Source organism: Empidonax traillii, unplaced genomic scaffold (genome assembly GCF_003031625.1).
Source record: "Empidonax traillii isolate 1590-97213 ecotype Southwest subspecies unplaced genomic scaffold, ASM303162v1 scaffold14:size4059594, whole genome shotgun sequence".
Classification (NCBI taxonomy): Eukaryota; Metazoa; Chordata; class Aves; order Passeriformes; family Tyrannidae; genus Empidonax; species Empidonax traillii.
The window spans coordinates 3614378-3635706 of record NW_020955207.1 but is presented as its reverse complement, the minus strand read 5'-3'; the positions used below and the strand labels follow the sequence as shown (position 1 = coordinate 3635706).

General features: G+C 42.9%; 1 protein-coding gene across 2 annotated transcripts; it reads left to right on the top strand.

Annotated features, from left to right (window-relative positions):
• The first annotated feature begins 2713 nt into the window (after nucleotides 1–2713).
• On the top strand, nucleotides 2714–21054 carry FKBP9 (FKBP prolyl isomerase 9). Of its 2 annotated transcripts, XR_003572162.1 has the most exons (11): nucleotides 2714–3013; nucleotides 6841–6986; nucleotides 7589–7778; nucleotides 8443–8588; nucleotides 10482–10671; nucleotides 12750–12895; nucleotides 14147–14333; nucleotides 16007–16152; nucleotides 17653–17816; nucleotides 18491–18573; nucleotides 19432–19506. XR_003572162.1 is itself a non-coding variant. In XM_027892273.1 (10 exons), the coding sequence occupies exons 1-10, from the start codon at nucleotides 2760–2762 to the stop codon at nucleotides 19612–19614; spliced, it is 1752 nt and encodes a 583-aa protein (XP_027748074.1). In that variant the 5' UTR covers nucleotides 2714–2759; the 3' UTR covers nucleotides 19615–21054. The 2 variants fall into 2 exon arrangements, 1 of the variants encoding a protein (XP_027748074.1); XM_027892273.1 differs by lacking the exon at nucleotides 18491–18573 and having other exon boundaries at nucleotides 19432–21054.
• Nucleotides 21055–21329: the final 275 nt, after the last annotated feature.

Genomic DNA, 21329 nt, shown 5'->3' with positions numbered 1-21329 from the left:
GAACAAAAAACGGGGAACTGGGCCTGTGAGCCATCACCTTCCCAGCTGTGATACGCAGGCACACCACCTTCCCTTTTTTTTTTTGTAGTTTTGCAAGTGGTCCACCCAAGAGTACACTGTGCTTGTTTAACAATTTCTCAATAGTAAAATCTTATCATTGATATTCCTTAAATGATATTCTTAGGGTGCCTGCATTTCTAACCAGTTGCCCCAATTCTTCTGGCATAAAATCCTCTTCTTATCAAAAATATTGTATTTTAACTTCATCTTGCTTGGGTTGGGTGCTTCACATGCAGATACTTAACCTTTTCCATGCTTCTCCACTGAAATCAGTTCCTCCTCACCAGTGTGTGCAAGATCAAAGAGAGAGAAAGGGGATTGCTGGCAGACTTGGAATTTGATTCCTCTTGAACACTGTGTCTTACTGGGTGCCTGTCAGGTCAGATTCATGACCACTTGAAGAACCTGAATGTACATAATAAGCATATGGGCCCTATGAGATGCGTCCCAGAGTCCTCAGGAAACTGGATGATGTGGTTGCCAAGCCACTTTCCATATTTGAAAAGTCATGGCAGCAGGTGAAGTCCCAGGTGACTGAACTGCTGATGGGCACTGATTGTGCCCATTTTTAAAAAAGGTGGAAAGGAGGACCCTGGGAACTACTCACCTGTCAGCCTCCCCTCTGTGTCTGGGAAGAACATGGAACAGAGCCTCCTAGAAGCTGTGCTAAGGCACATGGAGGACAGGGAGGTGATTTGCGACAGCCAGCCCAGATTCACCAAGGGCAAGTCCCATCTGAGCAGCCTAGTGGCCTTCCACAATGGAGTGACGGCATCAGGGGACAAGGCAAGGGTTACAGATGTCATTTTTCTGGACTTCTGTAAAGTCTTTGACATGGTCTCCCACAACATCCTTCTCTCTAAACTGGAAAGATAGCTTTATGGTTGGGCTGTTCAGTGGATAAAGAATTGGTTGGACAGTCACATCCAGATGGTAGTGGTCAATGGCTCCCAATGATGCCCTTCATTGGTCCCTGTTGGGACCAATGCTATTTAATATCTTCATTAGTGATGTAGATGAATGGATTGAGTGCACCCTTAGCAGATTTGCAGATGACACCAAGCTGAGTGGTGCTGTTGACACATCTGAAGGATGGGATGCCATCCAGAGAGACCTGGAGGAGCTTTAGAAGTGAGCCCACGGGAACCTCGTAAGGGTTAGCAAGACCAAGTGCAAGGTCCTGCATCTGGCTTGGGGCAAACCCCAGTATCAGTGCAGGCTGGAGGATGAACAGATCAAGAGCAGCCCTGCCAAGAAGGACTTAGGGGTGCTGGTGGATGAGAGGCCAGACATGAGCCAGAAATGTGTGCTCACAGCCAGAAAGCCAATTGTGTCCTGGGCTGCATCAAAACCAGCGTGGCCAGCAGGTCAAGGGAGGGGATTCTGCTCCTCTGCTCTGGTGAGACTCCACCTGGAGTGCTGCGTTCAGCCCTGGGGTCCCCAGCACAGGAAAGACCTGTTGGAGTAATTTAAGAGGAGGGACATGAAGATGACTAGAGGGATGGAGCACTTCTCCAGGGCTATGGAGGGCTAAGAGAATTGGGCTTGTTTAACCTGGAGAAGAGAAGGCTTCAGGGTGACCTAATTGTGGCCTTCTGCTACCTGAAAGGAGCCTACAAGAAAGATTGAGAGAGACTTTTTACAAGAGTGTGTAGTGACAGGACAAGGGGGAATGGTTTCAAACTGAAAGAGAGCAGATTTAGATTAGATATTAGGATAGATATTCTTTGCTGTGAGGGTGGCAAGACACTGCCACAGGCTGCTGAGAGTTGTTGATGCCCCATCCCTTGAAGTGCTCAAGGCCAGGTTGGATGGGGCTCTGAGCAATCTCGTCTAGTGGAAGGTGTCCCTGCCATTGGCAGGGGGTTGGAATCAGATGGTCTCTTCCAATTCAAACAATTCTGTGATTCTATGATTTTTCTCTATGTCATTTAAAAAGTTTCCCTGACAAGGAGCTGCAAATCCCTGTGACAGCACTGGTGTGTGTCAAGCATAATTGGCCAACACAACCTCGTATTTTTTGAGGTTTTTGATCTGCAACGGAACATTTGCGCTGGGACTTTAAACCTGCAATACTCGAAGTCGTGCACGGACTACGTGTGCAAGCAGAGTGACAAAAAGCCGTGATGCGGGGTGGGGGTCAATCGCCGTGCCTTCAGTCCCTCCCAGGGCGTCCAGCACCGCTTCCGAGAGCCGCGGGGAATCTGCGGGAAACTTTCGGCGGGGGCTTTCGGGGTCCGCTCGTGTCCCGTGCCACACCCGGGAGCGAGGGAGCGCCGGGGGAGGGGGGCAGCGCCACGTCGCACCGCCAGCCCGGGGAGGGGAGGGCAGGGCAGGGCAGGACAGGGCAGGGCAGGGGAGGGGAGGGGAGGGGAGGGGAGCGGGGCGGCGGCGGGGCGGGCGGTGCGGGGGCTGCTCCGGCCGCGCTCCGAACTGCGCAGCGCCGCGCCGGGCAGGGGGAGCCGGCGCCCAGGCCGCTCCTCCCCCCGTCCCGGTGGGAGCGCTTCATCCACGTTTGCAAGTTTGCGAGCGGCGGGAGGAGGAGGAGGAGGAGCGGGCGGGCCGGGGCGGGCAGTTTCCCTTCCGTCCCTCCCTGCCCTTTTTTCCCCTCCTTTACCCGTCTGCCTCCCTTCCCTCCATCCCCTCTCCCTCCCCTCGCCGCCCGGTGCGCGCCGCGGCTGCCCCGCTCGCTGCGCTCCATGGCGGGGCCGGCGGCCCGGCGGCGGGGCCCCGGCTGCGGGTCGCTGCTGCTGCTGCTGCCGGCGCTGCTGGAGAGCTGGGCGGCGTGCCAGGCGCCGCCGGTGCCCGCCGCCGAGAGCCCTCCGGGCGGCACCGAGCTCGGCGTCGAGCGGCGCTTCGTGCCCGAGAGCTGCCCGCGGGCCGTGCGCCCCGGCGACTTCGTGCGCTACCACTACCTCGGCTCCTTCCCCGACGGCACCCGCTTCGACTCCAGGTCTGAGGGGCTTGGTTGGTGGGAGGGTGCGCTTCTCGGGAGGGGAGGGGAGGGGGGAGAAAGAGTGGTCCTGTTCCCACGAGCGTGTTTCTTGCGGATGTGCAGAGATTGTGGCTCTGGGCGGAGGCTGCGGTTGAAGGTTCCGTTCAGGTCCCGCTGCTTTTTCCCAGCTCTGCCCCGTGGGCCCTTTTTTTTTTTTTTTTCCGGTCAGCGGCAGGATGGGCAGTGTTGTACATCGGGGACGCGGGACGTGCCGACCACCATGGGGAGATGTCTTTGAGACGTGAAGCGGCGAAGGGTTAGGGTGTGACTGCTGGGGACTGGGGGGCAAGCCCGCTGCCGTGGCTGGGTCCGGTTCGCAGCAGTTTGCCCTTATGGATCCCCACGACGTTTTTTCAGCTGCTTCTCCGAGGCATTGAGTGGGAGCTTTCTGCTCCAGGAGAGAAGACTATAAGGTTATTCTGTTAGCCTTAGCCTGGTAAACAGGAGCGTATGTGGTATCGAAGTCTCTCACAGTATTTAGTGATTTCCTGCCCATTTCTTTCTGTACATGTACTATGTCTTCTCCAGGCTTAAACCTACTCCAATTCAACTGTTTCTGAATCATTATCCTTGCCAGAAACGTAAGAATTAACAGGCTGTACTTACATAGAATTTTTTGGATGAGTTTCCCTTGAGTAAATGTGACCTATGTATAGTGAAATGCCTGGCCGCTTTCCTGCTGTTGTTTTAGCATCGGGAAGCCTAAATAGTGGGATCAGGAGATTGTGAAGGATGCTGATGCTGCTGACAGCTTATTTGTTTTTTCTTGCTTCATTCATTGCCACTGATCAAAGTGTTATTCAGAAAGATAAAGCAAAATGTATTTTCAGTAATCCTGGTAATCTGCCTTGTGCTTCAAGGAAAATCAACAGCCTTAGGGAAATAACTATCCTTCAAAGTAAGCTCAGCTCTTCCTCTGGAGCTGACTGTATGTAGTATGCCAGTAGTGCCATTTCACCAGCACTTCTCTGCATAAAATGTGGGATGTGGTAGCTGGTGGTTCAGCTGGTGTGGGTGCAATTGCAGTGAAAAGGCACATCAAGGACAGTGAATTCATTGGCAACTGACAGGCTTGGAAAATAAATCTTAGCTGCAGATGTGAGGACACACAAAGGAAGCATCCTCATGGCTCATTTTACAAATATGTGACAATTGGAAAACGGGCCACGTGTTCAGAAGTGTGTTTCTGATTGCTGCAGATACATACTGAGGCTTACTTACACCCTGAGTTGTACCAGCAAACTTGTGCATTGAGGCAGAGCACCTGGAGGGGCTACCCAGGTGCTGGCTCTCATTTTAGTTCTAAATCCCACGTCATTTGGTTCTGAATTATTTGGGGCAGTAACAGACCGTGCAGAACTGTACAGTAATTATCTCTTTGGGTCCTCTAAATATCAGTAAATAAGTAGTAATGATGATAGTCTAGTCTAACTTGAATATTTTATGTCCACCTTCATTTCAAAAGGGTGAAAACATCAGGTTTGTTCAGCACAGGGTTTTTTTTCTCAGTGGCAACTCATGTTGATGTACACTTTTCATTATTCACTAACTATGATCTTTTTTAAGAGTGATGGCAGTGGTTTATCATGTTAAGACAGTGGAAAAGGAGGACAATTTTATGTTCTGTTGGTTAATGGAAGAAATATTTTGGAGTGTTTGTTGTAAAATTTTTTCTATTCCTTGCAGACAAGTTAAGGAGATTCAGTCAATTTAAAAAAAAGTTAGCGTATTAGAAAGCCCGTTTTCCTACCTTTTTTTTCCTGTTTGTTTGTTTCCTTTTTTAAAAATTTGTAAATATGCTTACCAGCATCAGTTTAATCAAACACTGCTATACAGTCTAGAAAATACTCTAGTTATCGAACTAAGGGCAGTTTTATTTTGTTCTTCAGCTGTTGAAAATATTCTTGAGTTTTGAAATTAGTTTTCTGTATTTCCAAACAGAAGGTAGTAATATGCTCTTCGTGTTAAAAGGATGTTGACAAAGCCTTACTAATCATGACTGTGTCACATAAATGAACTAATGTGCCTGTTTATTATTTTTCTTTTGCACCAGCATTTGCATTTTTATTTCCATGGCCATAAAATAATTTGCACTTTAAAGTTTGAATTGAATTGCCTAGTCATCTGCTATTAATTTGGTAAATTCTACTAATGGAAGTGAATTTTGCTTAGTTTTAAGGAATCTGCAAAGTCAGTCCTCCAAAGCTGCATGGTCTGATCACTACTTTGTTCAGTTCTCTGCTTAGCATCAATGTTTTCTTAATTGTACATTTATTTTTATTTAAAAAAAGCTCTCCTGTTCTAAGATCATCCCAGATGCATTGCCAAACTTTGTTAATTGCTACAAAATACCATTTCTTGCAACCTGTTACGTAACTAGTCTTAACATCGGAATTATGTTTTTTTTCTGTGTAATAGAATTTGTCAGGAGCTAATTTAAATATTTCCCATCCTTTCCTGGGAGTAGGAATATTTGTGGAACCGAAAGTCACTGCTCAGTATAGAGGGTTGTCTATTTTAGGGGAAATGTTTGCCAGAATGCAGAAGAAAAAGGTGGAGCACACAGAGAGATTGCTCAGTAAAATAGTTGAGATTCGAGGGTCTGGGACTGTTAAGAGGCTCAGTGTGTTGTGGAAGTGATGTGTACAGTCTTGGAAGGAAAGTTTGACATCATTTCCCTAGCAATATCTAGCTACTGGCTGCTTTCCAAAATATTTTAGCAGGCAAAGAGGCAGAAGCTTTTTTTTTTTATTTATTTTTCAACTCCCCCCCCAGCCAGGTCTGATTTTTATCTAAAAAAGAAGAAAAAAAGAAATCCTTAAAATTATCAAAGGAATTTGAGCAAATGGAAGCAGTAAAATCTTAAAAATAGACATGAAACCTTTGAAATGCTTCCTGCTATATGTTTATACATTTCTTCAAAGAACTAAATAATAGCAGTAATTCAGGCATGGCAAAGGGGGGTCCTTGTGCTGATTTAAGGTGGTCAAACTAATCACTTCAGCTGATATTAGTGTTCTTCCGTGGTAACACTTCTGTTCTCCATCCCCTCTGGAAAACTGTAAATCATTTAAACATAATTTCTTTTACCTTTCGAATGTTTATGTATTATCACAGGGGACAATCATTTAGCTGGCTCTCTTGTTTCTGGATCTGGCAAACGTGCTGTTTAAAACGTTTCTCTATACTTTAATGAGAGCTGTGAATGTGGAGGAGAAAATAAATGAATAACCAGTTGGCAAACCTCACAGCTATGACTCGAAAAGGCGTATTTTTCCTTTCGTTTTCTCCTACAGAGATTCCCCAACTGTGATGTCCCACATGGTAAAGCTTCTCAGTCTCGTGCAGTATTTCTGTAATGTTACTCACCAAAATCAATATGGTGAGATTGTGCTGTGGGAGCAGTCATCCTTTCATATCTTGTTATAGCGTTTAAGTTTTCGTTTTCTTCCTTAATTTTCCAGTGCTGCTTATAGTGTGTTAGTGTGTAAATTAGCTGTTTGTAGTTATGGGCTTCGGGTGCCTGCAGTACACATTGCACACTGCTGGAATGTGTTTCAGGTAGACAATGAGCAGTGAACAGAAGCAGAACTGGGTTGAAGTCTCTGGAACACTTTGATTTACCTCTTTTCTTAGCAGCTGTCTTGTGATGAAATTATGCTAACAGTGCCAAGAGGGAGACCAAGGTAGAGTTAAACTCTCTCCCTCAAAAAAAAAAAAAAAAAAAAAGTCGAATGGGGGGTAAATGAACCGCTAACTCTTTTGCCTGCTTTTTCCCCCTTCAGCTATGACAGGGGATCCACATTCAACGTGTTTGTGGGCAAAGGTCAGCTTATTGCTGGGATGGACAAAGCTCTGGTTGGCATGTGCGTGAATGAGCGGCGGTTTGTGAAAATCCCCCCTAAGCTTGCCTACGGAAGCGAAGGCGTCCGTAAGTACGGCCCCGGGCCAGTGAATGAATAGCTGGTTGTGTAAGTGATGCAGGAGGAGAGAGAGAAAATGGAGTCACAGGGGAGGAGGGTAGAAATTGCAAGTACTGAATTTTGGAGAGGTTCTCTCCCCTGTTCTTCAGAGGGGTTTGTTAAGCCTGCAGCCTAGCTAATTTCTCCAGACACCCTCTGCATGCTGAAGGAAGAGCTGCTTGTTGACTGTAGAGGACCTTTAGCAAATGAACCTTGCTCTGAAAGTTCACTATTTATTTATATCTACCTCGCTGTTAAATACTTACTGTGGTTTGGCATTGCAGAGCTGCACAAGTTTTTGTCAGTGCCAAGAGCAGCTTTGTTCTACAGCCTCAGAGAGGCAACAAATGCTAACTCAAGATGAGTTTGCCTGACAGCTTTGATAACAGTTCACCTTGCCAGATTTCCCCCCTTAAATATCTGCAACAGTGGCAAGAGCCCAGGGAGTTAAAATCATAAAAATTGTGCATTAATCATTCTTTTTAGGGTATGCATGGTTTGGTTCCTTTTCACTGATGCCCTGCATGAAAAGGGAAACAAAACTGGCTGTGTTGTTTTGTTGCTTTTGCAGCTGGTGTGATACCCCCCAATGCTGTGCTCCATTTCGATGTGCTCCTGATAGATCTTTGGAACTCAGAGGATGAAGTGCAGATTCAGACTTATTTCAAACCTGAGAGGTGTCCTCGGACAGTCCAGGTGTCTGACTTTGTGCGGTACCACTACAATGGAACGTTCTTAGACGGGACCCTGTTTGATTCAAGGTACGCAGCTGCGTTGTGTGTGTTTGTGTATCTTGATAGGTATCTCACCATCATTTGCTCCCCTTTCACCGGTGTAACAATTAATGCTGATTGCCCAGAAACACAGGAAATGAAAGCTAGCATCATGTGTGTGTTAGTGATTTATTCAGGGATTATAGGATAGCAGTACTGACTCAAACCAATAAAACTGTACGTTATTTCTGAATGGGCATTACCAACACAGATGCTTTTATTATTATTATTATTTTAAAGTCCATTCCCTGTATTTATATTGCTCTTTATGGCAGTCAATTAAAACCACTGCAGCATAGCTATTCAGGTTAGATACAGATTTTTTAAACTAAGCAGAGTTTGTAATGGAATCAAACTAACAACACCTTCATACTGAGATTTTAAGCAGACAGTGTGTATATTTCATTAGAGCTCAGCCACCACTGTATTTGTGAGTGACTTTTCAAAGCCCCTGTTAGGTTCCTGACATAGCTAAGCTCTCTGGAAAACTCTACCCAGCCAGCCCTTGCTAAATGAAGGGCTGATGCTTTTGGAATAGCAAGTTGTGCACAGTATGGGGATGTATGTGGATTTAAAGATTGAGATCGTTCGTTTCTTGTGGCTGTCTGACATTTGGTTGTGGGTTTGTTTTTCTTTTTAATCTCATTTTTAGCCATAATCGGATGCGAACTTATGATACCTATGTGGGAATTGGATGGCTGATTCCTGGTATGGACCAGGGTCTCTTGGGAATGTGTGTAGGAGAGAAGCGCATTATCACAATACCACCTTTCCTGGCCTATGGAGAAGACGGAGATGGTAAAAGTTATTCCTTTAGTTATTCCTTTTTTTTTCCTCAATCCAAGTCAACCATATTTTAAAACAAACTTGGCTTTCTATATTTTGAATTTATGGGCAGCATTATTACCCAGTTCCGAACAAAGTGATGGAAAGTTCAAAATGTGTTATGTACAGGATTGGATTGGTTGGAAAGTACAAGATTTTTAAAAAAATTAAACAGTACATTGCTGAACAGACATATTGTTTGTATAATTGTAGTATTTATATGATGAGATTCTATTTCAGTTGGGGAATATAATCTGTGATTAATATCTAGTGGAGCCAAAAACTTGGAGACAGGTGACTGCATAGTTCTTTCAATGACTGCCACAGAAAGCATAAAAGCTTTGGGGAAAAGAAAAAGTATTTTTAATTCCAGTTTTGGGGTTTTTTTTTGCAACCAATGCCCTAGTGATAACTACAAGATGAATTAATTGTTTTGTGAGACTAAGCAGCCTGCAGATCATACATAGAGGTCCCCATTTTAAATGAGGGGACAGTTAAGGATAGTCTGTGACTCTTCCTTGTATTTTTTCTCTGCTCTGATGTTTAAGGATATGTCTGTGGTGTACAAGGTTTCATACCCCTTCCATGGCTTCATTACCATTAACTGTGAAAGCCACGTCCATAGATAACAAGTCTTTGTGAAGTTATGTTTCAAAATTTTGCTGAGATCTTTAACTCAGTAGTTCTCGATCAAAGCAACCCACACTGTAATTTGTTCATTGATGGGAAGGTAATTTTTCACTGAGACACTCAATTTGTCCTTCTTCAACTTCCACCATGTGGTCTCCTGTTTTGATATTAACAGGATGGGAGGAGCGGATGTACCAGATTTGTATTCTAATGGTTATTTTATGCAGTTCCATGAGGTGTGTTGAGAATACCGATAGACTAAACCATGCAGCTCGGATGGAGCTGGTGTGTATTGACTAAGACAGGGGTTGCTGAAGAGGCAGCTGTTCTCAGTGAGGCAGTGCCATCACAGTACAAGCAAAGTGAAATTATTGAGTTGGAGAACTGAGTGAAAAACCTACTGAAACAAAGAATGACTGACTGGAAGCAAATTTGCAGAGAGATCTAGACAAATTAGAGGGCTGGGCAATCACCAGTCGTGTGAAGTTAAACTGGATTCTGCGTCTGGGATGGGGCAGCCCTGGATGTCCAGACAGACTAGGGAACAAGATGCTAGAGAGCAGAAAGGGACCTGGGAGTCCTGGTTGGTGGCAAATTGAATATGCACAAATATGAGCAAATGGAATAATGTGCCCTGGCAGCCAGGAGGGCCAACTGTTTCCTGGGGGGCAATGAAGATGGTGAAGGGCCTTGAGGGGAGCCATATGAGGAGCAGCTGAGGGCACTTGGTCTGTTCAGCCTGGAGAAGAGGAGACTGAGGAGAGATCTCATTGCAGTCTACAACTTCCTTATGAGGGGAAGAGGAGGGGCAGACACTGATCTCTTCTCTGTGGTGACCAGTGACAGGACCTGAGGGAATGGCATGAAGCTGTGTCAGGGAAGGTTTAGGTTGGATATTAGGAAGAGGTTCCTCACCCAGAGCATGGCTGGGCACTGGAACAGACATCCCAGGGCAGTGGTCACAGCACCAAGCCTGCCAGAGTCCAAGAAGCATTTGAACAATGCTCTCAGCCACATGGTGTGATTCTTGGGGTGTTCTGTGCAGGGCCAGGAGTTGGACTTTGATGGTCTTGGTGGGTCCCTTCCAACTCAGGATACTCTATGATTCTAATTTATTTTAGGAGAGGAGGTGTTTGATATTTGGCAGTAGGCTACTTTTCTTCAACAAAAATGTTTAAGCTTCTACCAGAACACCTGCTGTTTCTTACTGGTTTTTCTGCTCTAACACTTTTGTAGGTAAGGAGATCCCTGGCCAAGCTTCCCTCGTCTTTGATGTGGTTTTGCTAGATCTCCATAACCCCAAAGATGGTATCGTTATTGAGAACCAGGTTGTGCCTGAGTCTTGTGAGCGGAGAAGCCAGACAGGAGACTTTCTCCGATACCATTACAACGGCACACTTTTGGATGGCACGTTGTTTGATTCCAGGTAACCAAACCATTCAGCTCTGCAGATTGCATTTTCAGTTTGGACTCCTCTGTCTTGTCCGTAATATACCCAAATACAATTCTTTGCTTTTCCTTCCTTTTTGAATGTTTTGAATGGACTTGGAGTCGTCTTAAAAAACTCTTAGAAAGCTTTTCCCTGTGGGAGGGAAAAGAGCTCTTTTGTACTATGACAGTGTCACAGACGCCATCTAGGGGCGGTGACCCACCTGGTGAAGCCACGGGTGCTTTAGGCATGTAAGCCTGAAGACTCTTGGCCCTACAGAGTTTATACCACTGGATAGAGAGAAAATAAATATGATACCAATTTTATGTCCTGAGAATTGTGAGTCAGTGTGCTAGTGACTACTTTGAGGTTAATTGTATTTATACTGGAAAACTCTTTGGATTTTGAAGGCTGTTGTCTTTCAAGACTGAATTACAGAACTGTAGAATTCTTCTGTGATAAAGGAAGAGGGATTACTTTCACAGTAAATTCAAAGCTCTCTGGGCACATGAGCCTTGTGTACAGAATCACATGATGAATAATACCCTTGTAGCTTTCTCTCACTTTTGTTACTCTTAATTGGGCAGTGCTTTACCATCCCACTCCAGCTTTCAGAACAGCTGGCAGAAGTAGCTAAAAGGAGATGAAAATGAGCCAATGTAAATGTTTTATGAAATAAACTCATTGAAAAATGTTTAGTACTGTAACAGTACAACAACTACAAAAATGTTTAGCACTAAAACAGTACCTTGATTTGCAGCTTATGAAAGCTTGTAAGTTAAGAACTTAAATCTTGTCAACAGTGCACCTACCCAGAATCTTTCTTTTTTGAGATGTAAATGAGTATTGTCTGTAGTAATTAAACAGATTTTGAAAAAAGCTGTATTACTGATATTAGGGTTGCTGTCAATAAATAGTAATAAGTGCTTTGTAGACAGCAACCTCTACATCATTCTGGAGTGCTGACGATTGTTAGAGGGTGCATTCATTAGAGCGTCGTATCCTGACCTCCTGCAGGATTGAAAGATGAAGAAACAGAGCTGCTAACAATACTTACTGGAAACCCTGGAGTTAGTTATCCAGGAGAAAATTTGTTGCTAGTAGAGGGAATGTGCCAAAAGCACTGTGAATGGCTGGGGTTGAGAGCTCTAATAATATTTTCCTTTACTTTTTTGCACTGAAATATTCAGCTGCAGAACTGCCCCTGGGCAGCTCAGTCAGGGCTGTCTTCTGGACTTAGAGCAGTTGTATAAACCTCTGAATTACATCAGAGTCTGGTCCTGTACTAGTCTTGTTCTTTCTCAGAGCTGCCTTGTAAAGATTAATTGAAACTTTTCTACCTTTTCTTTGTTGGGCTGTGCTTTCATATAACACACCTTGAAGAAAGGCAGAAGACAGTCATGTCCTTGTAATAAACATCAATTGTTGTTGTAGCCTCGTTTTAGTGTATCATCAGGTGTTGAAGCAGGTCCTTCAACCTACATATAAGTGGTTGACTTGGTTTGGAAAGGAGGGTTAGTGTTGATACTCCTTTGTTTTAGTGACTCATTTTAATGTTGTGCATCCCAGAAGAATCTATTTGTCCCGCCTGCTCCTTGTAGTAGTTGAACTACATAGCTGTGGTTGTGAAATGAGGTAGTTTGAAGGGTGTCTCATGAAAATGAAACTTATCTAGTTGATAAGTACTTATTAAAGTAGTATCAGGGCAGAGGAACTTTTAAAGGAGAAAACTAATTTTTTTTTTCAGTTTCTTGTCAAAACCTGCTTTCTGCTCTAGTCTAGAATACATAAATAAACGTGATTTTTCTTTCAAGATATAATAAAAATGAATTTGCAAATTTGCTAGCTGTTCACTGGCTAGGGTCCCACTACTGGGCGATAAGCGACACGTGTCACTGACTGATGAAACCTGGTGGCCTGGATTCATGGAACATGGTGATTGCTTTGTTCCTCTCTGTTGCTGGTTAATGACCGTGTGTTAGACCTTAACTGTTTCAAGAACTGTGTTGCAGAGCTATTGCAAGATTCCGTGTTTTCTTGAGTACACACTGCTAAAATGCAAATATTTTCCGTAGTTATTCACGAAACCATACGTATGACACCTATGTTGGGAAGGGTTATGTCATTGCTGGAATGGATGAAGGTTTGCTGGGTGTGTGCACTGGTGAAAAAAGAAGAATAATAATCCCCCCTCATCTTGGATATGGAGAAGAAGGAAGAGGTGAGCTTGAGTTTGCGTTCAAGTCTTCCATAGTTAATGAGGTTTTCTTTATTGTTTAGTCCATCTGTTTCTATTTTCATTTTTCTGGCATTTTAAAAGTTTGTGAATTAGTTTGTTATTCTGTGGGCATAAAACTGACAAGACCACACCCAGAATGTGCAGAATTATTTTAATTAGCTCAATAGGTAGGACAGTAAGAATACAGAACAATCTGACATGTAATTGGTAGCCTGAACTCATTTGGGTAATTGGTGTTTCAGGCAGACTGGTACTTGCTGGCTGGAATTTGTTTGGATAATTAGTGTCTCAGGCAGACTGGTACTTGGGTGCCAGGAGCTCTGCACTGTGAGATCTTCCGGCCTGTGTGTCTTAAGCTCTGTATCCTGAAGGAGTTTGTCCTATTTTTTTCCCCATTCCTTCCACAGCCACAGGTTTTGTGGAACTTCTAAGCCGCCTCTGTAAATGGTGGGTGCATGTAACAATGAAGTATCTGTGTATGTATAACATGCAATTAGCATTCTTTTGGGAAAACTCATGAGTACCTAAAAGGATTGCTGTGAGAGGTTGAATATGATAACCCTTCTAGCTAATCACAGTGCTATGGCTGGGGTTTCAAAAGGTGGCTTCTGGGATGTTATTTGGTTAAGTGACTTAGAAGAAAAGTCTTTCTTCTGGGACTGCAGATTATGTGGTGTTGATTTGGGAATTAACTCCTTTACCAACAAACCCCATTCCTGGGTCTGGATGTATCTGTCAGTTCTGGTAGTGCAATTACACATAATCCTGGGGAGGCAGGGAAGAAGTTGCCTGCTATCAGGACATTTTAAGGAAATGTAACTTTTCAGATAGAGTGACATTCTTTGAAGCATGGGAAGTCAGAAGTCCTTTGAGAATTTTGATGATCAATACTGAATTAGTACGTCAAACACAGATGAGTTATTTAGGATGGTCACAGGAAATATGTTGATTACTGCTTCATTTCTGCATAATTTTTGATTTCAGAATTATGATAATTTTTCCCTTCACTGTTGAACTTTGGAGCACGTGTTTAGTGCTTTCCCACTGGTTCTCTTCCCTACACTGGGTGCAGCTTGCATCTGTTGCATCCTTTAATTCTGAGTGAGAAGAGCAGAGTGACTCAGTAGCAGACGCAGTGGGAATACGTTTCCTTACAGGATGCAGTACCTGGTCATCATAAGCCTGTTTGAGTACCCCTTCTTCCTCCATTGACCTAATCTGCTTCCTATTTAGGAAAGATTCCAGGGTCTGCAGTGCTGATCTTTGACATCCACGTGGTTGACTTCCACAACCCTTCGGATTCCGTCGGCATTACTGTTAAATACAGACCTTCCAACTGCACCGTACTGAGTAAGAAGGGAGATTACCTGAAATATCACTACAACGCTTCGCTCCTGGACGGTACTTTGCTGGACTCGACGTAAGTATTTGAATGACCTGGTAAGAAAAATACTCCCAGCAGCTGTGAAAGCAGAATGGATTGCCTGCAAAGCAATCTGTCAGGGAGTAAAGACTTTTTAAGAATAAAGACGGAGTATTTACGTAGAATGTATTTTCTTTTTATGTCTGCCTGCCTAAGATATATGGGAGGAGGAGGAGAAGAAAAAGGCAGTCTGTCATAGCATAATGAGAGAACTGGGAACAAAAAAGGACGTAGGAGTGTGTTGGAGAAGAACATAAACAGTGTGTGTGGAGTGATGAAACAGTTTGCCTGCATGGCATTCTGTTTAAATGGGCTAATTCAGGTGTCTGGGCTGGTCATGCCAGGACAACACAGGGCTTGTTATGAATGAACTGTCCTGGTTTATTCAGATTTTTGGGTAGGATTTTCACTTGATGCTGGTTCAGTGCTCCTGAGAGAGGTCTGGTCGGGCTGCTTGTTATGGTCTTGTTCCTCTTCCTCCTGCCTGTTGACAGTGGGTTTATGAGGGAAGCAAGAGATTGCTCCAGTCTGTCTCCTGTAGAACTAAAGTGAGCCTGTCACATTGTTTGCTGCAGCTACAAGAATGCTTCTGCTAGCTTTTTTTTTCCCCCTCACCTTCGTCTTTTGGATAGCACAAGTCATCCGAATGATATTTTATTTTTTGGAAGGGAAGTTGGGAAAAACTATTTTTAACCAGGTTATAATTACCACAGGAAGCAGCTCATGGGTTTCACAGCGTACACAATAGTTTGCAGAGCTGCCTTAGGTTGGAGCACGTGATGCAGTGCTGTAGGAAAGAAATGTGTTTGGATTCAAAACATCTTTTATATGTCAGGAAGGCTGAATTCCCACTTTGTAGCAGGAACCAAGGGATATTGAGACTGTCTTATTCAAAGCAGTTTATAGAGTATCAAAGATCATGAGTCATGTGCTCCTAATTTTGAGGCTGACCTCGTAGCCACTGAATTGTTTGCTTTCCAAATGATCCTGTGTTGTACAAGCATGTCCTGAAGAGACACAGCCAAGCCAAATAACCAAAGAAAAGAGACAACAGAATAAAGTCTTAATGCTGCACACTTTCAACTCGTGATGATTTCTAACTTTAGAAATGAGCCACGTGCAGCAGGGCATAATTCAAAATTTAATACGTGTAAATAGCAGCAGTAGTATTATACTTCCAGGCTGTTTTGGTTAAGTAAATACTACATTACAGTGACTGATGTCATTTAAAGGGGTGGTTGACCCATGGGAATGCACCCAGATCCCCATATAGGAGTGATGGATATGGGTCAAATATACATCTGGAATTTTTATATCTGCCAAAAAGTCCAGCTGCAGTAGTTAATAATATGTAAAAGGCAAAAACCTGTGCTTCAAGATAAAACACCTTGGGGGTATAAATTGCACAATTAATGATTCTAATTGGATTTCATTAAAGAAGCCTATAATTTTAGTGCCAGAGGATGTGTCAGCAGAAGGGATGTGTCTGTTTTATGCTGGCTGTAATTTGAGAAAAACTTCAGGTAACTTCTTGGTAAAACAGAGCATTTGACGTGAGGTTAATTTTTGGCAGTGAAAGGACACTAATTAGAAGTTTTTGTGGTAATTTTGGACAACGGAAATTCTGCATGTTGAGGGTGTTTTTTAATTTTTCTTTCCTTCCTCTCTAGACACAGCCTTGGCAAGACTTACAACATAGTTCTTGGGTCTGGACAGGTAGTGGTGGGGATGGACATGGGCCTTCAAGACATGTGCGTTGGGGAACGACGAACAGTTGTTATTCCACCTCATCTTGGTTATGGAGAAGATGGGGTTGGTAAGTGCACACCCACTTAGCATCCCTTGAGTAAATGAAACACAACTATGCATGTTTTGTTACTTCCTATGTACTAGGTTCTAAGGTGAGTGTGTCTTAGCTGCTTGAATGGGATTTTTTGGAGAGATTTTCCATTTCATTATTTTAGACACTCCCCCCCCACCCCCCATCCCATTCCCCAATGGAATAAACATACTGTCTGTGTTGCATTTGAATCCATGCTGTTGCTGTGGCCGATAGAAAGACCATCACAGTACAAAAGGCAACACGTGCCCCCCAGTAATGTTGCTTTGTCAGAACAGAAAGCTCCAGGCAGTCTGGTGTTGCAGAGGGATGCAAACACTGTTCTCCATGGCAGGGAGTTGGGTGCTCACATTTGGACATGCGGCTTGTTATTCTGAAACAAAACTGAAGGGGGCTGGTCAGCACGGATATGTTAGGAAATTCAAAGAAAACTCAAAATTCAGAAACTACGGGAACTGAATGTAGGATGTGAAACAGTGTATTGGTGCTGTTGAAACCCCAACACCAGTACATTTTAAGGAAGCTTTAGAGCATTGAGGCTTGTCAATTTTTAATGACAGGGACAGCAGTAATAAAAGGAACAATGCAGAAATGGCAAGAACTTTCATGTCCCAGCATGTGTTGTTGTTACTGGTCTTTTAAGTTAAAAGACTTGAGGGAAAGGACTCTTAAGAGAAGGTCACGAAGATCAACAAATTCTGACGTGTATGGAAACATTTAGTTCCTCTGTTCTTTGAATAGCTGCACAACAGTTTGTAGTTTATAAAGGCTGTAAAGCATCATGTGCCACACTTAATGGAGAATTATTTGTGTTAAGAGGTAAGAATGCATTTCCACTAAGTGCATTTCATGCACTTCCATGAAAAATTAAAAGTATTAAATATACAGTATTTTGTAAATGATTTGATCTATTATATAGAAGTGCGTAGTTATATGTAATAAATTGAAATTTCTTCATAACATAAGAAGTCTACTGTGTTAAATACCTGTCATAGGTATTTACCATTGTTCAAGTTACATTTCTTAAGCATGATCTGAAACATTGCATGAGGGTTTTTGTATATACCTGCCTCTCTGAGAGATTGCTTGTTTGCAGTCTCTTGCAAACAGAAGATTAGAGGTGACCTTGGCTTTTCTTTTTCAAGGATAAATTAAACTCCTTCTGTGGTTTCATTGAGGTAACATCCCAAGCTGTTGCAACCCTGTTGAATCTCACAGGAGTACACTGTGTAGATAAAGGAAAATTGATTTATTCCCACATTTTAGTTTTATAAGTAAAAAAATTGGTGCAGTTTTATTATGAAAGCTTTCTTTATGTTTTGATCACCTCTGCAGGAAGATTTGATGGGCTTAGGATCACAGTAGAGAAGTGCCTGTTGGAGTGAGAAGATAAATGTAATTATAGATTAAAAGGAAATATGCCCTTTAATGTAAGTGAGGATAAATAGCCATGTTTGTTGGTTTTTTTTGTGACAGAAGGAGAAGTGCCTGGTAGTGCTGTATTAGTTTTCGACATTGAACTGCTGGAACTGGTGTCTGGCTTGCCTGAAGGGTACATGTTTGTATGGAATGGGGAAGTCTCTCCTAATCTTTTTGAAGAAATAGACCAGAATCATGATGGAGAGGTTCTTTTGGAGGAGGTAAGCTGAAATAATGAAAACACCTGCTGTGGTTTTCTCCTACCACTGTCATCAAGATGTTTTCTCTTACCACCATCAAAGCAGATGTTGAAGAAGGGGTCTCTCCTTTTCTCCTCTTCTCCTTTTCTCCTCTTCTTCTGACATGGTGTTGTCAAGTTAAAGGAAGGCAGCATGTCAGTTAAAACATGGTTATTTTACCTTAGAAATAGAACCAGAAGAAAAAAAAAAAAAAAAAAGAATGGCCATACTACTTAAGAACATTTATTATTGTGGTCAGCAGTAGATCCTGAGGACACAATTGTAAGAGGCAGAGTTGGTATCCAAAAATCCTTCACTGTATCAGCCTTCTCAGTGTCCATTAATGGGCAGTTTGTTGTGAATTCCTGAGTCAAATCTGAGCCTGCAGCAGTATATCCAGGAACTGAGTCTACTGCTCTTCTGGAGCCTGGAAATGCCTGTGGCTGCTCCTTCCATGGGTGAATTGTGTGCTTGTCACTGGGTACCCTAATTGAGGGCTGTTTGCCTTTGCCACAACATCTCTGTTAATATCAACCTCTGTGAGGTTTTTCTCTGCCTTTTAACTTAGGAGTTCCATTTTTTTAAATTCTCTTCCTAAAGTCTTCTTTGTCACCTCTCTCTGTCATTCTATTTTGTGTCTTTCCTCTCTGGAGCAGAGCTGCCTGCAGTGATCAAGAGGCAGGTTGTGGCCCTGTGGAACAGCATGAGATGCCTTTCAGGATTTTAACAAGCTAATGGGGTATAATCAAAATCTTGTTTTCCCTTTCTCTAGCACTGTCTTCCACCTCTTTGTTTTACTTCCATCTCCATCATCTCTCTTGTGTTGACCTCCACTTCTGTTCTTGCAGAGAAAAAAAGAGCTTTTACTGGTTTAGAGAATGAGGTAGGATGTGGCTTTTGCTATCCACATCCCTCTGGTCACCTAGTAGGGAGGAAAAGGAGAAGCCAAGGAGATCTGAGAGGATGCTTGGCTTAAAAGCTGTAAATGAATGTCAGCAATAGCTCTCATTGCTGAAGCTCACGTAACAAGTAGCAGCAGAGAGAACAGTAACTGGAAAAGTTGTGTTTGACTGTGGACTTTCTGGTTTTGGAAAGGCAGCAGTATGACTTCAGTCAGATGTTGTATAATCACCTTTAATAGCTTCATCATACGTATCAGGAGAAAGATCTTTGGGGAAAATCAACCTTACAACCTTCCCCACACAGGAGTCAAGTGGAAGGCGTAATGCCTGAAGCTACTTTAACAAATCTCATGGTATCCTGATGTTTAAAGTCTCATTTCTGTGTTTCATTCTTCTTCTCTTGTGTGTTGCTTCTTGTGAAATGCAGGCGGGTGTCTGTTTTATAGCGTGAGCTTCATATATCGACCTGTGAAACTATCCCCTCTGGAGTGATTTAACCTCCTACATCTGTCCCAATTAGTCCAATTTAGGTAGTAAACTTTATAGGGTAGTGAGAGCTTACTTCTACGTACATCTAATAAAATAGTAAAGTGCTGGATAGTTGATGACCAGTAGATGCTACTTTTGCAAATACTCTTCAGTTTTAAATGTCCATTTAATTGTGAGCTGTTTTCTTCTCCTTTCCCTCTGCTTAGTTTTCGGAGTACATCCAAGCTCAAGTCGAGTCTGGCAAAGGAAAACTAGCTCCTGGTTTTGATTTTGAGAAGATTGTTAAAAATATGTTCACCAATCAAGACCGGGATGGAAATGGTAAAGTTACTGCTGAAGAATTCAAGCTGAAAGATCAGGAGGCCAAAGAGGAACACGATGAACTGTAAAGATAGGAAAAAAAGAAGAGCCCTGAGCTGACCTACTGTTTGAACACATGTACTGGAAGGGGTTTTGGCAAGCATGGTTCTGGAAGGATAGCCTGGGTCTGCCTGTGCTGGGGTGTGAGTAGGCTGTTAAAATAGGAAGAGATTTTTGGTTGGAATTGTTAGGTATATCTGAAGAAAGTGTTAAGTGCCTCAAGGTAGGATGTATAAACAGGTAAAGAGTGTACTGCCATACGTGGTGTCATGATCCAAGTGATCTGTTTTTGTGCTAAAGATCAGGAGTTCTCATTGAACAACACATGGTCACTTGGATGGATGGTAGAGAGAAAACTTACCAAGTGCTTTTAAAAGAGTTTTTAAAAAACCTTCTGTATCAGAAATATTTGTGCAGAACCAAAATATTCCCTGTGAAAATAACGTGTAAAAGTTGTTAGCTGTTGATCCCAGTTCCTTTCAGAAGGCGTGAGCACTCTTTCCAGTAACTGAACAAACTCACACGGATATTTGCCAGCAGAAAATCTGATTTGCAAATTGCAGAATGTGCAAACGATGGCTGTGCCATTGCAAAATTTCCACAAGCTGTGAATTATATTGAACAGGCCTAGGATCAATACTGTGTATGTGTTGGGTTTTTACCTCACGGAATAAAAGTTTTCTTCCATCTGTATTGTATTGAATTAGTAACCTTGTCTCTTGCTGGCCGGTGTTCCCATCAGCGATTCCAAAACCTTTCCAGTTGCAATCCTATTTATAGTTTTGTTAGACATTAAATATTAGTATTACAGGTCCAAGTGCTGTCATAAATACTGGATACAGTTGATTTTGTGTTGGGCTTCTGTCTCCTATTTTGGGAATTGCTAGACTAGGGAGTAAGTGCTTAGAGCTTAAGCAGCAGAGCAGTCTGCAGTGGCAAACAAACAGACAGACAGTGACAGAATCAAGAAACAGGCCCATCTGTTTGTGTGTGCAAACGTTCTGGCCTATCCCTCAACACAAAGTCAGCCCTGAGAGTGTTGTTTAGATTTCGTGAGCTCTTGAGACAGTCACCCGTTAGCTCGATAAGCGGAGCAGAGCCGCTCAGCGCTAAATACCCTGGACACGCGTTTTTTGGGAGGCCGTGTGATCCCCCTCAGTACACCACATGTGACGTGCACAAATACGTATTAGCGAGACACTGTCAAAGAGGAGTGGGAAGGGAGCTGTGTTTCCATTACATGCTTTGTGTCTAGTTTCTTGCTTTCCTTGGTCTGTACATGTGGGATGTAAGCTTCCTGAGATGCTCTTTCTAAAAGCTGGTGTTTCAGTTGGATGAAAACATTTTGTATTGGTTTTTAATGGAGTTCTTACAGAAAGTGCGGTGTCATTTTTTTTTTTTTGAGTTTGATACCATTAAATGTTGGATAACAGATCTTTTTGTTAAATAAAATTTCTATCAACTGCTAACTTTTTTCTTTCTGGCATTTTGGTGGGTTGGGAGCTTGAGTTGAAGCAAATACCCTTCCAGTAGCTCTCTTCTCTTGCATGCATCAGGCTTATCCTAAATATGTTCATTATTGCTATTCATCTTCAGGAAAGATGTTTTAAACCAAGATTATGGGTTCTTTATTTGATAAAAAATTATAAAAAATAATAGACTACTATTAAAGACTTTTTTTTCCATACCTCACACAGGTGAAATGAAATAATTCTTCAGCTTTAGGAGGCATTCTCTAAATTCC